The sequence below is a fragment of the Pyrgilauda ruficollis genome, unplaced genomic scaffold, assembly GCF_017590135.1.
Source record: "Pyrgilauda ruficollis isolate IOZ18807 unplaced genomic scaffold, ASM1759013v1 scaffold23, whole genome shotgun sequence".
Classification (NCBI taxonomy): domain Eukaryota; kingdom Metazoa; phylum Chordata; class Aves; order Passeriformes; family Passeridae; genus Pyrgilauda; species Pyrgilauda ruficollis.
This window is the reverse complement of record NW_024522539.1, coordinates 16892450-16912947: the sequence shown is the minus strand read 5'-3', so window position 1 is coordinate 16912947 and position 20498 is coordinate 16892450. Positions and strand designations below refer to the sequence as shown.

The following is a 20498-nucleotide window of genomic DNA, read 5'->3' as shown; positions in this document are numbered from 1 at the left end:
CGGCTCGCGGTCCCTTTAAGGCGACGAGCACTCTCCGTCCGCGAGCGCGGCGGCTGTGCCGCCTCCTCATTGGCCGGCCGAGCGCGTGCTGTGACTCAGCGCCTCCCCCTCGTGCTTTGTGCGTCCGCTCCTGAAAGTAGCCCCGGCGCCCCGCCCTTGCGGCCCCCGGCAGGGCGGGTGGCGGAGGGATCCGAGGGGGGCGGTGCTGCGACCAGCCGGGATCACCTTGGCGGGGCGTGGGGGCGGTGTGCAGAGCGGCGGCGGCGCTCGGAGTGAGAGGACGCAGCAGCAGCGTGACTGAACGGCGGCAGGTAACGGCGCCCTGAGGGGCTGCGAGCGGTGGGGCCGGCCACGCCGGTGCCGCCGTTATCCCCATGTTTCCGCCGCCGGGAGAGGGTCCCCCCGGGCAGCGGCTGAGGGGAGGGGGCGCGCGCGCCCTGCAGGCCGGTTGAGGAGGGGGCGCGCGGGGGGCTCGCGGCGCCGAGCACGTGGCTGCCGGCAGCCCCGGCCCCGCGTCCCCTCCTCTGCCTCTTCGAGCATCCCCTCGCCATCCCGCACCGGGGAACGCCCTTTCCGAGCATCCCCTCGTGACCCGGCGCTGGGGAGCGCCCGCTCCGAGCATCCCTTCCGATCCCGCGCTGGGGAACGCCCGTTCCAAGCATCTCGCCACGGCCCGCACCGAGAAACAGCCGCTCCGCGCACGGGGAGGCGCGGCGGGGGTCCGGTCTGGGGTACGAGGGTGCGGGTGAATGAAGTGGGGCACGTACGAGCGGGGAGCCCCGCGTGTGCCCGGCGGCCGTGCCGTTAAACGGAGCGCGCGGCGCCGCTGCGGCTGCCGCCCGGTCCGGGCAGTGCCGGAGGAGCCGCGGGCAGGCTGAGTCAGAGGCAGACGGAGTGAGGCGCTAGGCCGCCTACCCCCCCTCCCCGTGCCCGCACTCACGTAAAAGCCGGCAGTTCCCCGAAGGGCATCAGCTTAAATCAGCGTCCGGCTCACTGCACCCACCACTGATGCTGCAGCCTCTTCCCGCCCCCCCGCCCCGGGAAGAGAAGGCCCCTTCAGAATTTATCTTCTCCAGTAATTGTGCCTGCTTAAACACGTCCAATTGATTTGGACAGTTTCTTGAACTGTGTGAACCTTTCAAACGTGTTTAAACCCCCTTTGCAGAGCTACCAAGGCATGAATAGCGCTTTTGTCGGCGGACAATGGCAATCTCCCGACTGTCTCCTGAGACTACTCTAAAAACCTGCTTTGTTCTGATAAGGCAACTCTGTATCAGAGAGGCCCAGGTTAAAAAAAAAAAAAATCAGTGTTTTATAAAAGTTTTTGTCATGTTAAACTGTTAATTGTCCTGCTGCTCGTCGTGACTTGCCTTGGCTCAAAGGTGCAGTGACAAATTTTTGGTTACTCAGACATGTCCAGGAACTTGTGCAATTAGACGTGCTTAATTAAAAAAAAAAAAAAAAAAAAAAAAAAAAAAAACCAAAAAGCAAAAAACAAAAAAAACCCTCTAAAGAGTGTAATTTTATGCCCAAGATCCCGTTTATAGAGCAGAATTCTGGATCATATTAAAGAGTTCCATGGGTTAATGATCCGTACTGGTGCCAGCAGGTTTTCAGCCCATCACCGGATTAAGTAGGAGGTTTTTGTGTGAGGCAGGAAGCACTGCTGCGAGCCACGTGCTTGAACCGGGGACTTCTGCCTGTGAAACCCTTCTGAGAAACTTCACTTGCACTAGATAAAGAGCTTGGAGTCTGCAGCAGCCTGCGTTTTTTTTTTTTTTAATTACCTACTGTTTTATCTGTCTGAAGCTGTTATTAAAACCTTCATTTATTGCTATTAGCCGTAGTGATGCACCGCCGGCCTTAATTCCCTTTCCACCCAACAAGTTGCTAATTTAATTTGATGGGAGTAAGACGTTTCCCAGGCCGGCTGGAGCACGTGCTTGTCCTTTATCTCCCGCCTGGCTGTTGTTCTCCTGGAGGAAGATGGAGCCGCAGCGGGTGGTGATGGATGGCACGTAGGGAATGGGGCTGCAGTACCGGGGCGCTGCCACGTGCAGCAATCTCCATCCTGGAGTGGGGATGCAGCGCAGTGGTCTACACTTCTCCCTAGTTAAATGTGAAAAGAAAACCCCCCAAACTTGCTTTTAGCCTGTAAAGCAAGTTTTTACAGCTTGCCTGAAGGCAGCCAGGTGCTTTTTGCCAAGCTGAAAGGCTCCTTGTCCTCTGCAAGGTTAAGTCTGTAGGTGTGTCCTACAAATACCCTCGAGATAAGTCTTTCTCGTCACCAAACATCCGATGATTGCCACCTCCTCTTATTTTTTTAGTTAAGCCTTCTAGGGAGGGCAGCTCAGCAAAGGCACGGCTGAGCCAGCAGCACACGGGGAAGGTGCCAGAACCAGCCTGATCTTCCTGTTCCCCATTGCCAAAAAGCTGGAGAGGCCTCTCCGTTTTGGGTCTCTCCTCCCGTGGATCTGCAGCTCGATGCTGGGGAGAGCGTCGGCCAGTCAGGAGCAGGTGGTGGCTCCTGGGTTCCATCCGGGCTTGCAGAAAAGGGATGGAATTTTGGGGTGGCCATTTTGTCCTTACGTAACAGCGAGACACCACCTCCAGCTGTCTGGCAGGAGTGTGCTGTCCTCCCTAGGAGAGGGGATGCCAGGCCAGGGTAAAAACCTGCCTCTCTTCAGAGCTGCATTTCTGTTGTTGAGTGCCTTTAGCTTCTGGAATGAGCAAAGCTGATGTTTTTCTAGGCTTCTTTGGGAATCTGAAAGCCTGCCTGGTTTCATAACCCTTCCCTGAGCACTAACTCAAACCATTTCTGCCTCTGGGCAGGGTCACTGGGCACGAGCAGCCTTGTTCTGCAGCATCCGTGAGGTTGTGTAAGTGAGGCTGACCAGTAAACCCCGAGTCATCATCCCCTGGGAGCCTCCTGGCTGGAGTTCCTGCAGGCAGTGACACAGCTCTGGCTGTGGCCTGGGGACAGCCCCTGCTGCAGTTTCTACTTCCTTTTGTCACCAGTAACAGCAAAGACTTGGCCCTGGGTGGGGATTGCTGCTCCCTCTCCTTTCTCCATCCCCAAGGGGCATATCCGGACAGACCATGATTTTAGGCTTTCTCTCATCTGAGCCATGGGATGAGCTGGCTGGAATTAGTCACCTGGCTACAGTAAAAACCAGTCCCGACCTGAGATGGCTCAGTCTGGAATATTCAGGAGCTGGGGAGATACCAGACAGCATAGGGGCACCCTGCCTAAAGCATGAGCAGGCTAAGTAATAAATTTGGGGATTTAATCATTACTCCTTGAGGAATGAATTCAGGTTTGTTCAGTGCTGGAAACATTCAGGCATTGTAGGGTATTGCTCACCGCCCCCCCTCAATCTGCCCAGACTGAGTGCTCCGTGTTTTCTGGTGTCCTTGAAGTCCTTGCTCCTCTGTTTGATGTTAAAAAAAGCGGAGTAGTGGGAAATGCCAGACATTCCTGTTATAAATATGAGACTGGTCATTCCAGTAAAATTCAGTTGATGCCTTGTCTCAGTGCATGGTGGTGGAAGGCAGGAGGGAGTATTGAAAAGACTCTTGGTGGTCGTGGGCATGGTGCTGTGGACAAATGGGTGTTTGGGATACTTTCTGGCTCCTGCGTCTCTGCTCTCGCCCCTGGACAAGGTCACTCTGTGCTGTTAATTTTTCTGAGCCCTCTGAACTGCTGGAAAATCCTGTGAAGGGGATACTGGCTGGGAAGTGAACTTTTCCTTTCTCTTTATAAAGACTGCAAGGGTGTTAAAATTATATTTGCACATGACTTGAGTGGGTGGGGGATTTCCATGAGGCAGGGAGAATTCATTTGACTATTTTTTATAAACTTCCAAGTTGTGCTCTGGCTGCAGTTTCCGTGTTGCGATACCTTGTTCAGTATTCCTCTTGTTCCTAGAAGCTGTGCAAACCCGATTGCCTGTGCGTGGAGGTGATTTCCCAGCAAAGGCTTGTTTTTTTTGGCATCTAGGAAAAGTGACACTGCTCTGCAGGTGTCGGAGGGTGCAACAGCAAGTGTTAGAGGGCTGAAACACAATGTTTTAGGACTGACCAGAGGGTTTTCCTATAATAATGAGACTTTGTTGGGCTTTTTATGTGGGCAGACCTTCTTGTAGTGACTCTAGTGAATCAGCAGCTTCTGGCAGGGCTGAGGGAAAAAAAGCTTTGCCAGGTCAAATTATGGTTTTTGCTGGCCTGGCTGCTCTGTGGCGCATGGCAGCGTGGTGAGGGTGAGTCAGGGCTGCCTGCGAGAGGATCTGCACGTACGTGAGGAAGGAAGGGCTGCGGAGCAGGGGAGGAGCGTCTGGGCCAGGCAGCAGACTGGCAGGGCTTGGTCTGCCCTTCACTGTGCTCAGTCCTGCCAGCTATGCCAGAGTTTTTGGGTTTATTGGTGCCTCTGTGTCAAAGCTGGATATGCTGAGCCAGCTGGTGTGTGCCCCTCACACCGTTCTGTGGTTTATTGGTGGGCTTTGTCTGCCTGGGGCAGGCAGAACAAAAGCCCAGCTCTATTCCTGCTCTGTCACAGCTTTTCGCTGGGCTGCAGCCCATGTTTCTATAAGCACATCTTGGAGGTGAAGGCTGCTCATGCCTGCTCTGAGTCTCACCTGTGTGCCCAGGACACAGAGTTTGAAGCTAAACCAAACTTTAAAGGCAAAATGAGTGATCTGCCCATGCCAATAGCCACCACCTTACATCACTCTTTTACTAGAGGCTTTTGTAATGCTGAGATTTTAGCCTGGCAGGTCTAAGAGACAAAGCTTTGAGCTGCCGCTACTATTTGAGAACAAAATTATTGCAATTAAAACGCCTGGGGCACCAGCACTGCTGTGAAATGAATGTCCTCCCATCCCAATGGACTGTTGAGCTTCAGCTCAGCTTCCTCTTGAAAGGATAGGTTGGTTCCCAAAGAATAGGCTGGTCCTGCTGTTGTGGAAACTCTAGCCCAGAGGAAGCAAACAGCCTGAGTTCAGAGAGGTTTTTTAATCCAAATGTTGAAAAATACAAGCAGTTTTAAACCTTATGATGAATTTTGGTGCTGTAGGTGGAGGGGAGTGCAGGAGGTGGGGGAGACCTGCAAGTGTCTTCAGTCAAAGAGAGACTTTGAGTGTCGTAAATCTTCAGTCTTTTATGTGTTCTCTGCCAAAGTGTTGTGTTTAATCAACTCAAGTCTGCTTGCTTGTCCAGGCTTAAAGGATGGGGTTTAGGCTTATGCGGACTTTGCTGTGATTAGGTGCTCCTGGGCAGAGGGTTGCCCGTGTCCGGGTGTGCTGCAGTCACGCCAGCGCCGAGCTGCCCCGGTCCCATGTGGGATGGGATGTGCAGTTGAGGCCTGTAGGAGAAATGAGTGGAGAGCTGGGAGGGAGGAGGCAGAACCTCTGCCTGCGCACTCAAGTGCTTGAATTTTGTTGCGTTGTGTAGCTCCAAGGGAAGACTGGCAATGAAGAGAAGCTATGAAGGGAACATCTGCATAGAAGGCAGGTGAGCTTTGGGTGGTCCATGTGGGGGATGACATGGAAATAGAAATGTGCCTTGCCTTTTAGGATTCTCAAATAGGAACATAAAGATAGTTTGACCCAGTAGCAGCTTTCTTGTTATCTCCATATTCATCACATTGTTGTCTTGGTGTCTCTGCTCGATGGGCAGTTTGGGGTGGGTGATTCCCAAACCTGGCACCGCTTTCTTCTCTTCCAGACACAGGAATCGAGCAATCATGTCGAAGCACCATGATGCAGGGACCGCTTTCATCCAGACCCAGCAGCTGCATGCTGCCATGGCAGACACCTTCCTGGAGCACATGTGCCGCCTGGACATCGACTCAGAGCCAACCATTGCCAGAAACACCGGCATCATCTGCACCATTGGTAGGCTATTCCTAGATAGGAGAGAATTGCAGCTAGGAGCCCACACCTTGGTGAAACTTATTAGGGAAATTGTGAGAAGGATCTGACTTTCATCCCTTGCCAGGGCTGAACTTGTGTGGTGAAGGAACATGACTTTCCCATGTTTGTCTAACCTGTGTTACTGCTGGGAGTGAATCCAGTATCCAGGGAAATGGGAATCGCTTGGGTTCTGCTGCACTCCGTGGGCAAGTTAAAACAATATTTGCTGCTGCAGCGCTGAGCAATGCTGTATCCATTTACCTTTTCTCTTCCACATGAAACAGCCTGGTCTGTGTGGGTTACCTCATTATTTTTCTAAAGTTAATGTTCAAACTGTTTCTTCCTCCTAGGCCCGGCCTCCCGCTCTGTAGAGAAGCTGAAGGAAATGATTAAATCTGGAATGAACGTTGCCCGCCTCAACTTCTCTCACGGCACCCATGAGGTAAGGGTGCGGTCCAAGCTGCTACGGCCCCTGTGTGCCTGCTGATCCTGTCCCTCAGCGAGGAGGGAAATCCAGACCATCCTTGGTGTGGGAAGGTCAAATATCTGCTTTTGGGGAAAGCATGCTGGTTGTACATACCGAGCCTGCGTCACTGTTGATAACATTGAAGTGTATTTTCTGAGCCTTTTTGAAAGCAATTCAATTCCACACCCCACCCTGTAGTGGAGAGCCAGGTAACTGGTATTTGACACCGTGTGCCAACCTGCTTGCCATGAAATGCTTCAGTTCTTCCTCATATCCTGCTGTTCCCAAAGCTGCTGCTTCCCAGTGAGCAGCAGAAGCTGAGAAGACCTGTCCCTCTTTTGCACCTCTGCAGGAGGTCACACTATCAGTTAATCTCACTTTTTGTTGCATTGCTGGAGATTTTGCAAGCAGGTGATCCGTGAATAACCCTGATCAAAAGGCATCTGTTATTGGTGATTTGATGTAATTACTGTGCTCAGTGGGAAGAATGGGCTCCTGGGTTTTCTGGCTAACCAGCTGCTCCAGATGCATTCCTGGCACTCTGGAAGGTCCCTCTGTGGAGCTTGGGTCATGGTGTAGTGAGCTCAGAAAAATAAGGTCAGAAGAAATCAACACTCCATGACAGTCAAGCCCTTATTGCTATAAATAGCTGACACTCTCAGTGATACTGGAGGAGCTGAGGATCCCATTCTGCTGAGGTTTTTTGGGGTACTTTTTGACCCTGGCTGCTTTCCAACTTTCAAAATGTCACCCAGTAGCAGCTGTAGGTGGCTTTACTTAGTGACCCATGAGCCTCGTGGTATGTAACAGCTTGGCCTCTCACCCTGGTAGCCTTTAATGAGCACAGGGCAGTGTCAGGATCAAAAGGGCTAATACTTAACTGTGGGCAACCATCAGACCTTGACTAACCACCCTGGGGTAGTGTCAGTACATGCCTCCCAGTTGGGAAATCAGCCTGGAGAAAGAATAGTGTGGAGTAACTGCATCCCAGGAGTCAAATCCTTGCAGCTGGGTGGCTCTTGGGCCAGGTGACACATCAGGGAGTTGGTGGCCAGGCAGAAACTGGGAATTCTGACCGTTATTGCCTGGTTGCTGTGGTCTGTGAGCTTGGCTGGGGTCTTCCTGCTTTGTGTGAGGTCTAATTACACATTTTACACCAACGAAGCTGACTGCAGGCTCTGCTGTGGCTGTTGCCTGCAGAGTGTGACCATCAGCCATAGCCAGTCCTGAGCTTGTGTCCCATCCTGGCTCCTCCAAAATGCCCTAGTTTCCAGTGAAGGCCCAAAGAGTTTCCATCTGTCACAAGTGCTTCAGTGCTCCTGTCCACCCCAAAGCATTTACCAGGGCTTGAGCTTTAGAAGAGGTGCTTTGGCACCTGCCTGGCTCCCCTTAACATGGACTAAAAATGGCTTTTACCTCCAGTTCTGCCTTCGTTCCCGTTCTGCATGTGTAACTTTTCAGAAAGTCAGCCTCCCTAGGAGCCAGTTAGTCCTTGGTATCAGACTAAAATGGAAATCTCAGATGATTGGGTTCAGATAAGTGTTGTGGCACTGTCAGGGCATGTGTTCTGTGCTGCATCCACCCCAGCTGCAGTGCCTGGAAGGGTCAAGGCCATCTCCATCCCAGCTTGCACACAGTCAATAAACTGACTCATTTTCCTGCTATAAAGAGTTATCAGCTGTTAGGTATTTCTGGCTAAGGGCACACATGTGAACTTCAGCATGGCTTTTCCCAGCCCAGCCTTCCTGGTGCTGGCTTATCATCCCCGAGATACTGAAGTCAGTGTGGAGGGCTCGTGTTGGGGTGAGTGAGTGACATGAGGGAACCGAGTGTTCCAGGTGAGTGAGGTCAAACTCCATCAGTCCATCTGGCACAGAGAGGAAAGGGTATGTCTTATCTACTAAAGTCTGTCAAGTGTTACACAACTCTTACTAGTTGTAAGTAGTTGAGGTTATCTCTTAATGTTATTTGAACAAGTAAAGTAAACTGATCTCTTGGCCATCTGTAGCAAATTTGAGGGAGCTGGGATGGGTTTTGTCACAAAACTATCTTAAAACTGGCAGCATTTGGCTAAATGCTCTCACAAACAAGGTTTGGAAGCCAGGTGTGTGGTGCTGGACTATTGAGCTGTCTGTGATTGCTTTGACTCCGGAAATAAACTGTAAATATTTACATGGATAACATTCTTTTAGCAAATCCTTTATCTGTGGGAATTCAGGCCAGAGAGTGAAAAGCTGTCCACCTGCAGGACTGATAGTGGGTCAGGCTGGAAGTGTGTGTGGGAGCTAGCAGTGTGGAGAGGTGTCTTCCCTTGCTCTGATGGGAGGAGGAGCACAGCCATGTGTGGCACTGTGATGTTCTTCTGCCATCAGGTCTCTTTGAATGCACACAGTTATCCAGCTGCTGGTGCTGTGAATATTCTGCTGTGTTGAATAGGCAGGTGTTCAGGTAAGCTTTTGGAAGACTTACTCCTTAAAGGCCTCTTGGTTGGTGAGCCACCTTTGACTGGCAGATCTGTGTCCTCATGAAAAATCACTTCAGCCAGACCTCGGCACTGTCTCCTTGACTTGTCCTTCTGGAATTAGAGTTGAGGGCAGACCAGATAACTTCCAGACTCTGCCTTCGTGGCAGGAAGGCCCTTGTATCCTTGCACTATGCTTTACTGGAAACTTTGTCTGGGTTAAATTTTGAAGGTAGAACTGAAACTGAGAGCAGAACAGTCAGCTTGGGCAGCCTCTGGGGTGCACTGGGATCTTTTCTGTAAGCAGCCAAGTAGAACCACCTTTAACATTTCCTTATTTTTTCTTTTCTTGCCAGTATCATGAGGGCACAATCAAGAATGTGCGAGAAGCCACAGAGAGCTTTGCCTCTGATCCCATCACCTACAGACCTGTGGCTATTGCACTGGACACCAAGGGACCTGAAATCCGAACTGGACTCATTAAGGGAGTAAGTTGCTTTTTTTAATCACACTTTTTTCGCCACACAGACTTGATACTGTGTTATGCCTGTGGCCATTTCCAAACAAAAAAATATCACAGGAAATGAGGTTACAAACCACCTCCCAAATATTCTGGCAAACTGCTGTGGGCTGCGAGGTGGTGGTGGTGTACTGGTTTTTACTGGTTGTGTTGTCACACAGAGTGGCACAGCAGAAGTGGAGCTGAAGAAGGGCGCACAGCTCAAAGTGACCCTGGACGATTCCTTCATGGAGAACTGTGATGAGAACACACTCTGGCTCGACTACAAGAATCTCACCAAAGTTGTGGAAGTTGGCAGCAAAATCTACGTGGATGATGGTCTGATTTCTTTGGTGGTTAGGGAGAAAGGTGGGTAACAGCCATTTTAGCTCTGCCTGTTTGTGTGTTCCTCAGGACATACTTGTGGTTTCCCTCCAGTAACTGTTTCTTAATTTGCAATTGTGTGTTGTAGAAAGGAGAACATAGTTCTTGATGGTTTAGTGAGACTTTGAGCTAAATTTCTCTATCTCAAGTGTAGGAACTTTCCAAAAACTAACTTCAGCTGGGTTTCACTGGGCTGGCATCTAAACCCCATCTTCAAAGGGGAATGTGTGGTAGGGCCATACCACTGTTCATGATCAGCCGGGCTAATTCATGCTCTTAATGAAGGATTTAACTAGTTTTACAGCACAGACCCTGGGTTTTGTAGGTAAGAGACAGAACTAGTTTTAATTGGTAATGTGGAGACAAGGTTCCATAATACTCCCTTTATAGTGCTGTCTAAACTGCTGTAGCCCCAAGCCTCTAAATCTGTGAGCATGTAGGGAGTGGGAAGGGAGACTTTGGTGTTGCAGGGCTCTGTGTGCAAAACTGCAACCTGCTAGCTTTTCTTGGGGGAGGTGATCCCAACTTGCTGCAGCAAACAGCTGCTATCTTATCCAGGAACAGCCTAGAAGTTGTTTTAGACCAATCTATTGTGTTCCCAAGGGTAAACTGCAAGCTTGTGTGGTACAGAAATGCTCTGAAGAGATGGGATGTGCTTTTTATCGCGTGTGCCACTGTTGACACTGCAGTTCCCAGGCAGGGAGGTGGTGTGGGAGTTGGTAGCAGCAGCTATCCTGTGAACACTGACCATGGGAACCTGTGTTTCAGGGAAGGACTATGTCATGACAGAGATTGAGAACGGCGGCATGCTTGGCAGCAAGAAGGGCGTGAACCTGCCTGGTGCTGCTGTTGACCTGCCTGCTGTCTCTGAAAAGGACATTCAGGACCTAAAATTTGGTGTGGAGCAGAACGTAGATATGGTGTTTGCTTCCTTCATCCGCAAGGCTGCTGATGTCCATGCTGTCAGGAAGGTGCTGGGGGAAAAGGGAAAGAACATCAAGATCATCAGCAAAATTGAGAACCACGAGGGTGTGCGCAGGTGAGCTTTGTGCAGGGGATGCTTTGGGTTTGTCACGCTGAAATAAAGCAACTCACACTCCCTTTTTGTAGCTTCAGGCAGCTTTGTGTAGCACTGAATATGTGCTGTGCCTTGCTTCTGGTTTTCTTCCTTCTTCCTTGGCATTGCAAGGACCCAAACAGCCCATGAAAAGCGTGAGTGCTCCTTTCAGAGGAGGACAGACAGATGGGAAGGTGCTTTGCAGAGCAAATGGGATAACACAGCTCTTCTCTCGCTGTCAGGTTTGATGAGATCATGGAGGCCAGTGATGGCATTATGGTGGCCCGCGGTGACCTGGGTATCGAGATCCCAGCTGAAAAAGTCTTCCTCGCCCAGAAGATGATGATTGGGCGCTGCAACAGGGCTGGCAAACCCATCATCTGTGCCACTCAGGTACTGGAAGCACCACCTTTGGTTCCTCACTGCCAGAGTCTGGCTGGGAGGGAATGTTGGGAGCAGCCGTGGGTTGATTGTATTGGTTAAAGAGTGAGACGCAGAGAGGTTTTGCTCATAGCTGAAAAGCTCATATTTAGGCATTTCTGTGTTTGGGATTTTTCCTAATTAGATTACGGGACCTCTTGCCAAGGGTTGTACACCTCAAAACATCACGTGGTAATGAGCCTTTGGGGCTGACCTTGCAAATTCAAGGGAAAAATTACAAATGCTTTTCCTTGGCATCTTGTGGCAGAACATCCCTGCCTGACAGGGAAGGTTTGCTAAGGTTCCCAGGTGTCTTAGTATAGTATGTATCTTAGTATCTTAGAAATGTGCCCACGCTGCAGCTTCAGTAGGAACTGAGTAAAGGATCCATCTCCTTTCTCTGGGGGTGGTAGGGATCACATGCACGGTCCTTGAGCACTGGGAGGACTGGTTTCCTGACTATCCTTGCTCTGCACACAGGCTGTGGAAGTAAAGACTTATTTGGACAGTAGTCATTAAAGAAGGTTCTGGATTTACGGTGGCATGTGCTCCTTTTTTCCTGTATTGCTACAGAAATGCAGCTGAAACACAGCCTCAGGCAGTGTCCCATGGGTGAAGCAAATAGTGTTTAAACAAGTGGTGAGCTCCAGCTGGGGGGATGCTGAGGACCTGAGGAAGACAGGACAGCTGGCCAGAATTGGGGTGTGGAAAGGGATTAGGAAATGCTCACCTCATGGCAAGCTGTCCCGTTTTCCACTTTTAAGCGTGGATGCTTAGAAAGCTGGTTCTGGATTTACTACCCTGTACATATTGTCTAAAGCATTTGAAATCTTGTGTTGGGAGGGGGTGACTACGTTGGTGCAGACCCTGCTCTTCATGGTTTCTGGATGATAAAATCCCCAAATTTGAGAATGTATGACTGGATTTGAGCTTTCCATAAATGCGTCTAATGCCACACTGCTCTAAAGAGCTCCAAGTTTCTTGGACCAAGCTTTGTGCTGGGAGGTTGAAGTGGAAGGTTGGAGTATTTTGTCTGGGATGTTGTGTGGCTTGAATCTCCCTGGAGAAGGAGTAAATGTGGAATGGGTATCAAATGGAATGGGTTATTTTCCTTACTGATGGAGGCTTTAAATTAAAGCTGGTTTAGGGACCAGACCCTCTTTCTTTTCCATACCCCTGGAGAGCTGGATTCCTGAGGTTGCATCCCACTTTCTGCCCAAGCCGTAAGGAGTATTGCAGTCCAGCTGCTTCCTCTGTTGATCCCTGTGGGTTTGTTCTCTCCTAGATGCTGGAAAGCATGATCAAGAAGCCTCGCCCGACCCGTGCTGAGGGCAGCGACGTCGCTAACGCCGTCCTGGACGGAGCAGACTGCATCATGCTGTCTGGGGAAACAGCCAAGGGAGACTATCCCCTCGAGGCTGTGCGCATGCAGCACGCTGTGAGTACTGCCCTGCCCTGCCTGCTGGGGACAGGGACACCACCTTGCTCTTGGCCGCCTGAGCTGGACACTCAAAGGCCTAAATGGCTGCCTAAAATGGCCTTTTTGTTTTTCTCACACTCTGTTGTGGGTGTTTTTTTTGAACAAACATGGTCCTGAGGGCCTGGAAATTTCACTTTGTGTGCTCCAAACTTGCCGAGCAGAGCTGAGAGCTGCTCTGAAATGCTGAGATATAAAACTTCCAATTTCTTTTTGCTGCTACCTCAATAGAAATTTCATCCAGTGTCCTATTGCAGTGGCATATTAAATGCCTTAAACTTCTGCAGGGTCAAGGAGCTGCTTTAAGCAGATTATCTATAGATAATGAAAGGTTTTTGCTGAGTCCTGCATGGGAGGGGGTGGGGAGGCCCCTGAGGGTGATTTACAGCACTGTTGCATTCAGCACCTGCTGTGTGCTGGGGGTTGGGGGGGTTTGTTGCATGAGTACTGACAGCACCATATTTTTACATGCCTGAACTGCCAGAAACCTCTGCTCTGCTTCAAGTTCGTGTTTCAGCTGATATAAGCCTTATGTCAAGTACCTGTGAGCGTTGCTGCTCCCCAGTTACCAGTGCTGTGAATCACAACACGATGTGAATCACATCACAAGTTCTAACTCTCACCAGTTTTATTTGTAATTCAGCTTCTATAGGTTATTCAACTCAGGCAGTGTTGGTTTGCAGTGTGTTACCTAAACATCTTTTACCTCAATATGGAGTGGTGTTTTTTGCACGAGGCAAATGCAAAATACAACTTATCACTGGGCAGTGGTGCTCCTTTACAGGCCAAATGCTATCAGTGCACCTTAAAGCTTCTCCCTCCTTTTCCAACCCCTAAATCACAAGAATCAACTGCCTATCAAGACTTGGGAACTTGCTGCAGCAAACCTTGCACCTGGGTTTCCATTCTGGCATTAATCCTGTGGTCTGAGCAGGTTGTGTTGTACCTGTAGCCTGATTTGAGGATCTGTTGCATGTGCTTCCCTCTTCCTACAGACCTGGGCATGGTGTTCTTTCCACCAGGGCTCCTGGAGAAGCACTCAAGGCTTTAACACTTTAACACTGCAGAAATTAAAATACAGATTTACTAAGTGTGAGATGTTCCAGGCAGCAAGGTGCCAACTCTTATGGTAGGAGCACATGCCAGTACAGTGAGGATCTTTCCTCTGAGCTAATTCAATTCTTGTTAGTCAAGCCCAGCAACAATGTCCTGAGTAACCATGGTCTGGGGATCTGCAGCATGGCTGGAGCAGGTGGATGTTACCATCTGAAGTGGGCAGTAGCAAACTTCCAAATACTGGGCAGGCTGATTGCTGTAGGTGGGAGGGGCATCCTTCCCATTCCACTCCAGCATCCACTCTTCAAAGCCCAGCCTGGCCATGCTATGCTGCCTGATGGGACCAAGGTTTAAACAGCCTCTCCATTTTCCTTTTTCCCACCTCCCTGGTATCTCCACCTGTGCACCAACTGGAAACCCTCTATAGCTATTCCTGCCTGAGCAGATCCAGCTGTGGGGTGAAGTTAAGGATTGCTGTGCCCCTCTGCAGCTGCTGTCAAAGCAGACACTTGTATTCCTACTTTCCATTACACATGGGGAGTGCAGACTTCCCTCTAAAATCAGATTTGCTCTCTGTGTTACATGGACCTGCTGCCTTTGTACCAGGAGCTGAAAATAAACTGCCAGGCTTCCAGCTCCTGCATTTGGAGTAAGTGTTGTGATGCAAATACTCCCCTTTTATCTAAATCCAGCAGTAACAATATGCTCTAGGACAAGCTGGCACTGGCCTGCTCTTCCGGCCTGCTGCCTGTGTCCTGTTATTTTTAAACCTAAGATACTTAACTACTTTGGCTTAAACTGATAACTGTGGAAGGGATAATTCCCAGCATCACATAAAATAATTCATTAACACTGGAGTAGCAAAATCCTGATTTTTCTAACTGCAGAGCTTTCACTGTGATGGCACATCAGTCTCTAATTCAACATGAAGTTGTCATGCTTTGTGTAGCCGCTGTTCACTTTGTGGAATAACTGGGTGAAGTTGTCCTTGAGAAGATCATGAACCTTTGCATGCTTTTCTAGTCTCTGCAAGCCTTCTTTATCGGGTTGTCAGGCCTTCCGAGATGATTAAGCATGATGATTCCCAGGATTCTGGTATGAACAGGTTGCTGAACCTGTTGCCAATGCTCAGCCAGAACTCAAAGCCTTTAGTTGTGCCTCTGTCCCTTTCATCTGTCCACATCTGGCACTGTACAAACACTCCAGCATCCACACTGTGACAACCCTATAAGGAAGACTTGTTCCTGTTTATTTCCCTATTACCAAAAGGAAGTTGGTATCCCATTTGGATGTGAAGCTTATTGACTCTCAAGTTAAAATAAATCTTTATTGGCTCTCAAACTGCATCTTTATTTGCTCTCAAAGTAAGCCAAATCTTCATTGACCCTGAAGTTAAACTAAATGTAACAAGACTGAGAGAACAGTCTCCCACCTTGAGGGGTGACATTTAAAATGTGTTGCTTGCATGTTGGCTCCATGAAAACTGTTCCAGCAGCACTCTGTGGTGCTGGGAGCCTAGGAAAGGAAGCCAGATATTCCTTCTTAGAGAATTGCAAGCAGGACCACGGGCAGGCAGGTAGGTGGCACAAGAGTCTCTCAGGGAAGTCATAAGCAGCCATGACAAAGCATGGTGCGGCTCTGAGCTGGCTTGTTCTTGCTCCTTGAAAAGCAAGTTATGTTTGCCTGCTCTGCTGGAACTCCCAAATACAACAAAAATACCATGTTTGGAATGCTTGCCCAGTGACTGGGGCCTGCCCGTTCCATAGTACGGTGAATTTTAGTCTGGTCGCATTTAGCAAAGTCAAAACCTGAGAGACAAAAAGCTTCACTGCTTCACCTTAATACCTCTTGCATGCATTACTATGACAATTAAGCAAGTTAACGTGATCTCATGTTCCTCTGGTATATCTTTCCTTCTTTTCTTTCCTCTGTTCTCCTCCTTCCCTCCCACTCGGGCCTGCAGATCGCGCGCGAGGCTGAGGCCGCAATGTTCCATCGTCAGCTGTTCGAAGAAATTTTACGCCTCAATGTTAACAACAGGGACCCTGCCGATGCCATGGCGGCGGGCGCGGTGGAGGCCTCTTTTAAGTGTTTAGCTGCAGCCCTGCTAGTCCTGACTGAGTCCGGCAGGTAGGGCTCAGAGAGGGGCCTTGGGCCGGCCCTTTCCGTGGCAAAACACGCTGCACTCTAACACTGCAGTCTTTGGCCAGCTGCTCACTGCCCATGCCAACCTTGTGTAACCGCTGCCATGTGAGCTGACCCTGTGCCAGGGAGGGATCCCAGCAGGCAGGAGCAGAGCGAGAGTGCCTGGCAGTTGGCATGAGTGTCACCTGAGTGTGGGCTTGACAGGGCGAGGTGCCACCATTGGAAAAAGAACCCTTGGGAATCGAGTGGTTCCTGTGCAGGGACACGCTGTTGGGGTGAGCTTAGTCTGAGCTCGCTGGTTGATGACGGTGCTGAAGGCTGGCAGTAGGGACGTGGCACTCTGTGCTCAGCACCTCGCCCTGCCCTGTGCCCGAGCGCCTGCCGTGAGTGTTGTCTCCGAACGCGTGTTGCTCTTGTAGATTGCCCGGGAGGCCGAAGCCGCCATCTTTCACAGGCAGTTGTTTGAGGAACTGCGTCGTCTGACCCCCCTCAACTGCGACCCCACCGAGGCCGCTGCAGTTGGCGCTGTGGAAGCGTCCTTCAAGTGCTGCAGCGGGGCCATTATTGTGCTCACCAAGTCTGGAAGGTAGGAGGGGACAGGTGCCCCCAGGTCAAGCCTGCTGTGTGACAGGGTGGGGGAAGGAGAATCCCATGGCTTTGAGAGACCAGTGGAGTCAGGTTCTGGCAGTGCCTGCAGTGGTGGTTCCTCGGGAGATGGACACACATCCCTACGCTCTGAGTCCTCGGCCTGCCTCTGCCAGCGTGGCACCAGCTCCGAGCCCAGCCTCCCCTCACTGCTGCAAGTGGCAGTGGCGCCAGCTGGAAGAGCCAAGGGAAAATAAGCGTTGCAGCTTCAATTCAAACTACTTGGCAAGAAATCATCAATGTAACAGTGAGGCAGAAGTTCAGTGGATGCAGAATCTTTTTTTTTTTTAAACAAGGCTTTGGCCTTTTGTAGTAGCATCCAAATTATTGGTCCCTTGCTAGACTTTGCAATCATCAACCCTGCTTGCCTGAGCCCAAGGGGCGAAGAGGGACTGTGCAGCCTGTGCTTGGTAGGCAGGGAAATGGAGAGTGTTGGAAATATCCTCTTCCAGGATTTCTTGTCCCTGCCTGCAGGTAATCTCTCTGCACAGGCAGGCATCTGGCAAGCACCAGGTGAGCTCAGTGGCTGCAGGTGAAGTGTGCTGGAACAATGTAGTTTGGGATTTCTGTCCAGCAACAGTGACAGCTGCCAAGCAGAGAGACTCGTTCTTCCAGTTGTGGAATGGGAGCTGGAGCCTCATGGATCAGCTCTTCCATCTAGAGGACCTGGGCTGCCTGCTCCCAAAGCACGTCCGACCATAAGTCTCAGACTGCTTTCTGGAAGGAAATCAGGATTTCTCACGCTGGATTCACACCAAAACAGTAGTGCAGCACACATACCTGAAGATGCGGACCATCGGGGAAACCGTCACCAAAATGTACAGCTTAAAATGATTTTGAGCAGAAAATGACTTTCTGCAGAGATGAGGAAGGAACTATAAAGCACCGAGTTCTGGATGTCCTCGTGCTTCTAATGTTTCTTTGTCAAATGTTCCAGCATTACACTTGACCTTTTAAAGAGATTTGAACTCTGATATTTGAATATTTTTAGCTGTGGATTAGGTTAACTCTTGTGAGTACCTGAATCTCCCGGATCTCACGGGAGGCGGCTCGGACAGTGTGGGAAGGATTGTCTGAGAGCTGGCACGTGTGGTTGGGTGCTTGGAGCAGTCTGCTGACCCCTGCTTTAAGCAGCAAACTTTGCATCTGTGTGTTGCTGAGCTTGGCTCCACTAAACAGGGCTGCAAAAGCAAGTGGAGACACCAGCATGTCCGTTGGAAAGTTGGAGCTGCAGCCACAGCCTTGCAGTTTGAATCTGTTTGCAGATTGCTCTCCCTCAGCAGTGCTCAGAGAAAGGAAAGCTGTAGTCTAGTCCCCACCCAGGCTGTGCTGCTGCTATTTTAAAGCATTTTAAGGACTTTGTGCCCAACTTCCCAGTATAAATTTTATATATTAAAACGCCTTGGGAAGCAAACGCCTCTGTTGCGTTTGCTTCCCATGGGGTGCAGGAGCAGAGCTCTGTGTGGAGGAACTGGCCTGTTTGCTGGCTTCAGTAGGTGGCTGGGAGGCAGATGGCTTCCTCCTTGGCATGCTTTGGGCAATGCTGCTGGCACTGGCTCTTTCCACCCTGAAAACCGGGAGCTCCTCAAAACAGGGAACTTTCAGGGACCCCTGTTGAGATGCCAAGGCCTGCTTGCGGAGGCCAGAATAAATGGCACCTCGCCACCCTAACATAGCAACAGAGACAAGTAAAGGCTTGTTCAGGGACCAAAACACCCTGGTGGCACTTGCTAAACTTGGAGGTGAGGAGGTTGTCACCGCCAGTGGGGACAGCCAGTGCTGGTCTGCCCAGTTGCCTAACTGGGAGTCCAGCAGAGCACCAAGCTGGTTGGTGAGTGGCTTTTGTGGAGACCAGTCACATGCCCCCAGGGGTTTTGGGGAGCCCTGGTGGCTGACAGACAGACCTTGGGGCTGCTGTGCTCCCGCAGGCCGTTGCCAGGTGTCCTCTCTGGAGGCTGTGCTGGCTGTGTGGAGCCCCACGGTGGCCGTTTTCCCCGCAGGTCGGCGCACCTGGTGTCGCGGTACCGCCCGCGGGCCCCCATCATCGCCATCACCCGCAATGAGCAGACGGCGCGCCAGGCCCACCTGTACCGCGGCATCTTCCCCGTGCTCTGCAAAGACCCTGCCCAGGACGCCTGGGCCGAGGACGTGGACCTGCGTGTCACCCTGGGCATGAATGTTGGTGAGTGGCACCCTCCCCCTCCCCTGGGACATGGCTCTGGTGGCATGTGGTGGCCCTGAGCACCAGCATACTTTGGGGTCACTGGTGATGGGAAGAGAGGAACTGGCTGCTTGTGTGGTAACTGGATCCGGACAGGAAATGGGTGATGCTTGCATGAGCAGAACCACATCCGACTGGGAAATGGGGTGGTGGGTTTGGCACAGCTGCCTTTAAGGAGCTTCCAAGAAGACCAGGTTGGGTTTATGGTGGTGAGTGATAGACCTGTGACGCTCACTATTCCTGAGGGACAAGGGAAGCCTGGAGTGGGGTTGACTCTGTCCTTCACCTCTACAAATCATGTGCTGTGGAATTTCAAGCTCTGTTGAGAGAACCCCAGAGCAGAGGTGAAGGGTGTCAGATGGGTGGGCAGCAGGAAGGTGGGGTCTTGATACCCTCCTGGAGCCCCAACTACTGTGGCACAGGCAGCCTTAGTGACTTGGGGAGTGGGTGATGAGCACTGCTGCCCCTTGGCAAGGAGACAGGGTGGGACTGGGCTCTGACACCTCCCTCTTCTCTCCTAGGCAAAGCTCGAGGGTTCTTCAAGAGCGGCGACCTGGTGATCGTGCTCACGGGCTGGCGCCCTGGCTCTGGCTACACCAACACCATGCGCGTGGTGCCCGTACCCTGAGCGCCCACCGGGCCTTCTTCTCCTGCCCCCCTGCCCTCCCACCACCCCACTGCCCTGTCTCCCATTGCAGTAGACCAGCCATCGCTTGCGCTGTTGTCCTTGTCCCTAGAGTGGATGTAGGTTGCTAAACACCACCCAGTGCAGCAGCAGCAGGGGCAAGAGACCTTAAATCACTAAAAAAAAATATACTTGAAGTGTTTAGTTTTTTAAAAATCTCTCCCTGTAGTTAAAGTCCTGCCTTGATGTGTGTTGGAGTCAGCGTAGGAGGTTTCTGCGTGCTGTTGGGACTCCTCTTTCCTGGTGACTGTCCTCAGAGTGTGAAATGTCCCTTTCCCTGGCCCTGGTGTGGGGTTTTGGGGAAGGCGAGAGGCGATGTGGTCAACAGTTCTGCTGGACCCCTCCTTGCTCGAGGCAAGCTGCTACTCCCCCTTCCTGTAATGGCTACACTCCTCTCCAGGCCCAGTCCAAGGCAGATCCAGCCTTTCTCAGCTGGCTCTTTTTGGAATGGGGGCAGGGGAAGAGTGTCAGCTCCATGCACAGAGCTTCCCGTGCTCCCCTTGCAGCGTTGTCTCCTGTGTTAGTCATGTCCCCCCACCACTCCAGAGTCCCCCCCTCACCCAGCACTCTGATGGGCCCTGGGGTGGGAGAGCACAACTGTCCATCAATAAAGAGAAGCTGAAGCACCTGCTGGGCTGAGCTGCTCCCTGGGGGTTGGTGACGGCTCTGCAGGGGTAGGGGTAGAGGTAGGTCTCCTGGTGAAGGGCTACAGGAGATGGGGAGGTCTGCAAGGATGGGGCAGTGCTTAGGGTTCTTCTGGGTGGGAATCTGGTGAAGGAGTCTGCAGTACTTGGGCTGTCTGGTCGGGGGTCTGGTGTGGGGGTCTTCAGGGGCTGGGCCAATGTGCTGCAGTTTGAGGGTGCCAGTGGAGGAGTTAGCTAGGCTTGGGGCTGCTCGCAGGGGGTGAGGGGGCTCTGGTGGAGGGGCTCTACAGGGGAGGGAGCGGCAGGCCTGGAGGCAGCTGTTGGGGTGGGGAGTGGGCCCAAGGAGTCAGTGCGGCTCTACAGGCGTTTTAGTGGGGAGTCTGAGAGCTGGGGTTTCTGTGCCTGGGGGACAGAGCCAGCAGGGGCTCC

General features: G+C 51.4%; 1 protein-coding gene across 3 annotated transcripts; it reads left to right on the top strand.

The window, feature by feature from the left end:
- The first annotated feature begins 156 nt into the window (after positions 1-156).
- PKM (pyruvate kinase M1/2) lies at positions 157-20051 on the top strand. 3 transcript variants are annotated; one of them, XM_041469035.1, is made up of 12 exons: positions 3551-3663; positions 5449-5508; positions 5722-5891; positions 6260-6351; positions 9193-9324; positions 9518-9704; positions 10488-10758; positions 11019-11169; positions 12482-12634; positions 16294-16460; positions 18520-18701; positions 19262-20051. In XM_041469035.1, the coding sequence occupies exons 1-12, from the start codon at positions 3608-3610 to the stop codon at positions 19366-19368; spliced, it is 1728 nt and encodes a 575-aa protein (XP_041324969.1). In that variant the 5' UTR covers positions 3551-3607; the 3' UTR covers positions 19369-20051. The 3 variants fall into 3 exon arrangements, with proteins under 3 accessions (XP_041324970.1, XP_041324969.1, XP_041324968.1); XM_041469034.1 differs by lacking the exon at positions 16294-16460 and adding an exon at positions 15693-15859 and having other exon boundaries at positions 3566-3663; XM_041469036.1 differs by lacking the exons at positions 3551-3663; positions 5449-5508; positions 16294-16460 and adding exons at positions 157-311; positions 15693-15859.
- Positions 20052-20498: the final 447 nt, after the last annotated feature.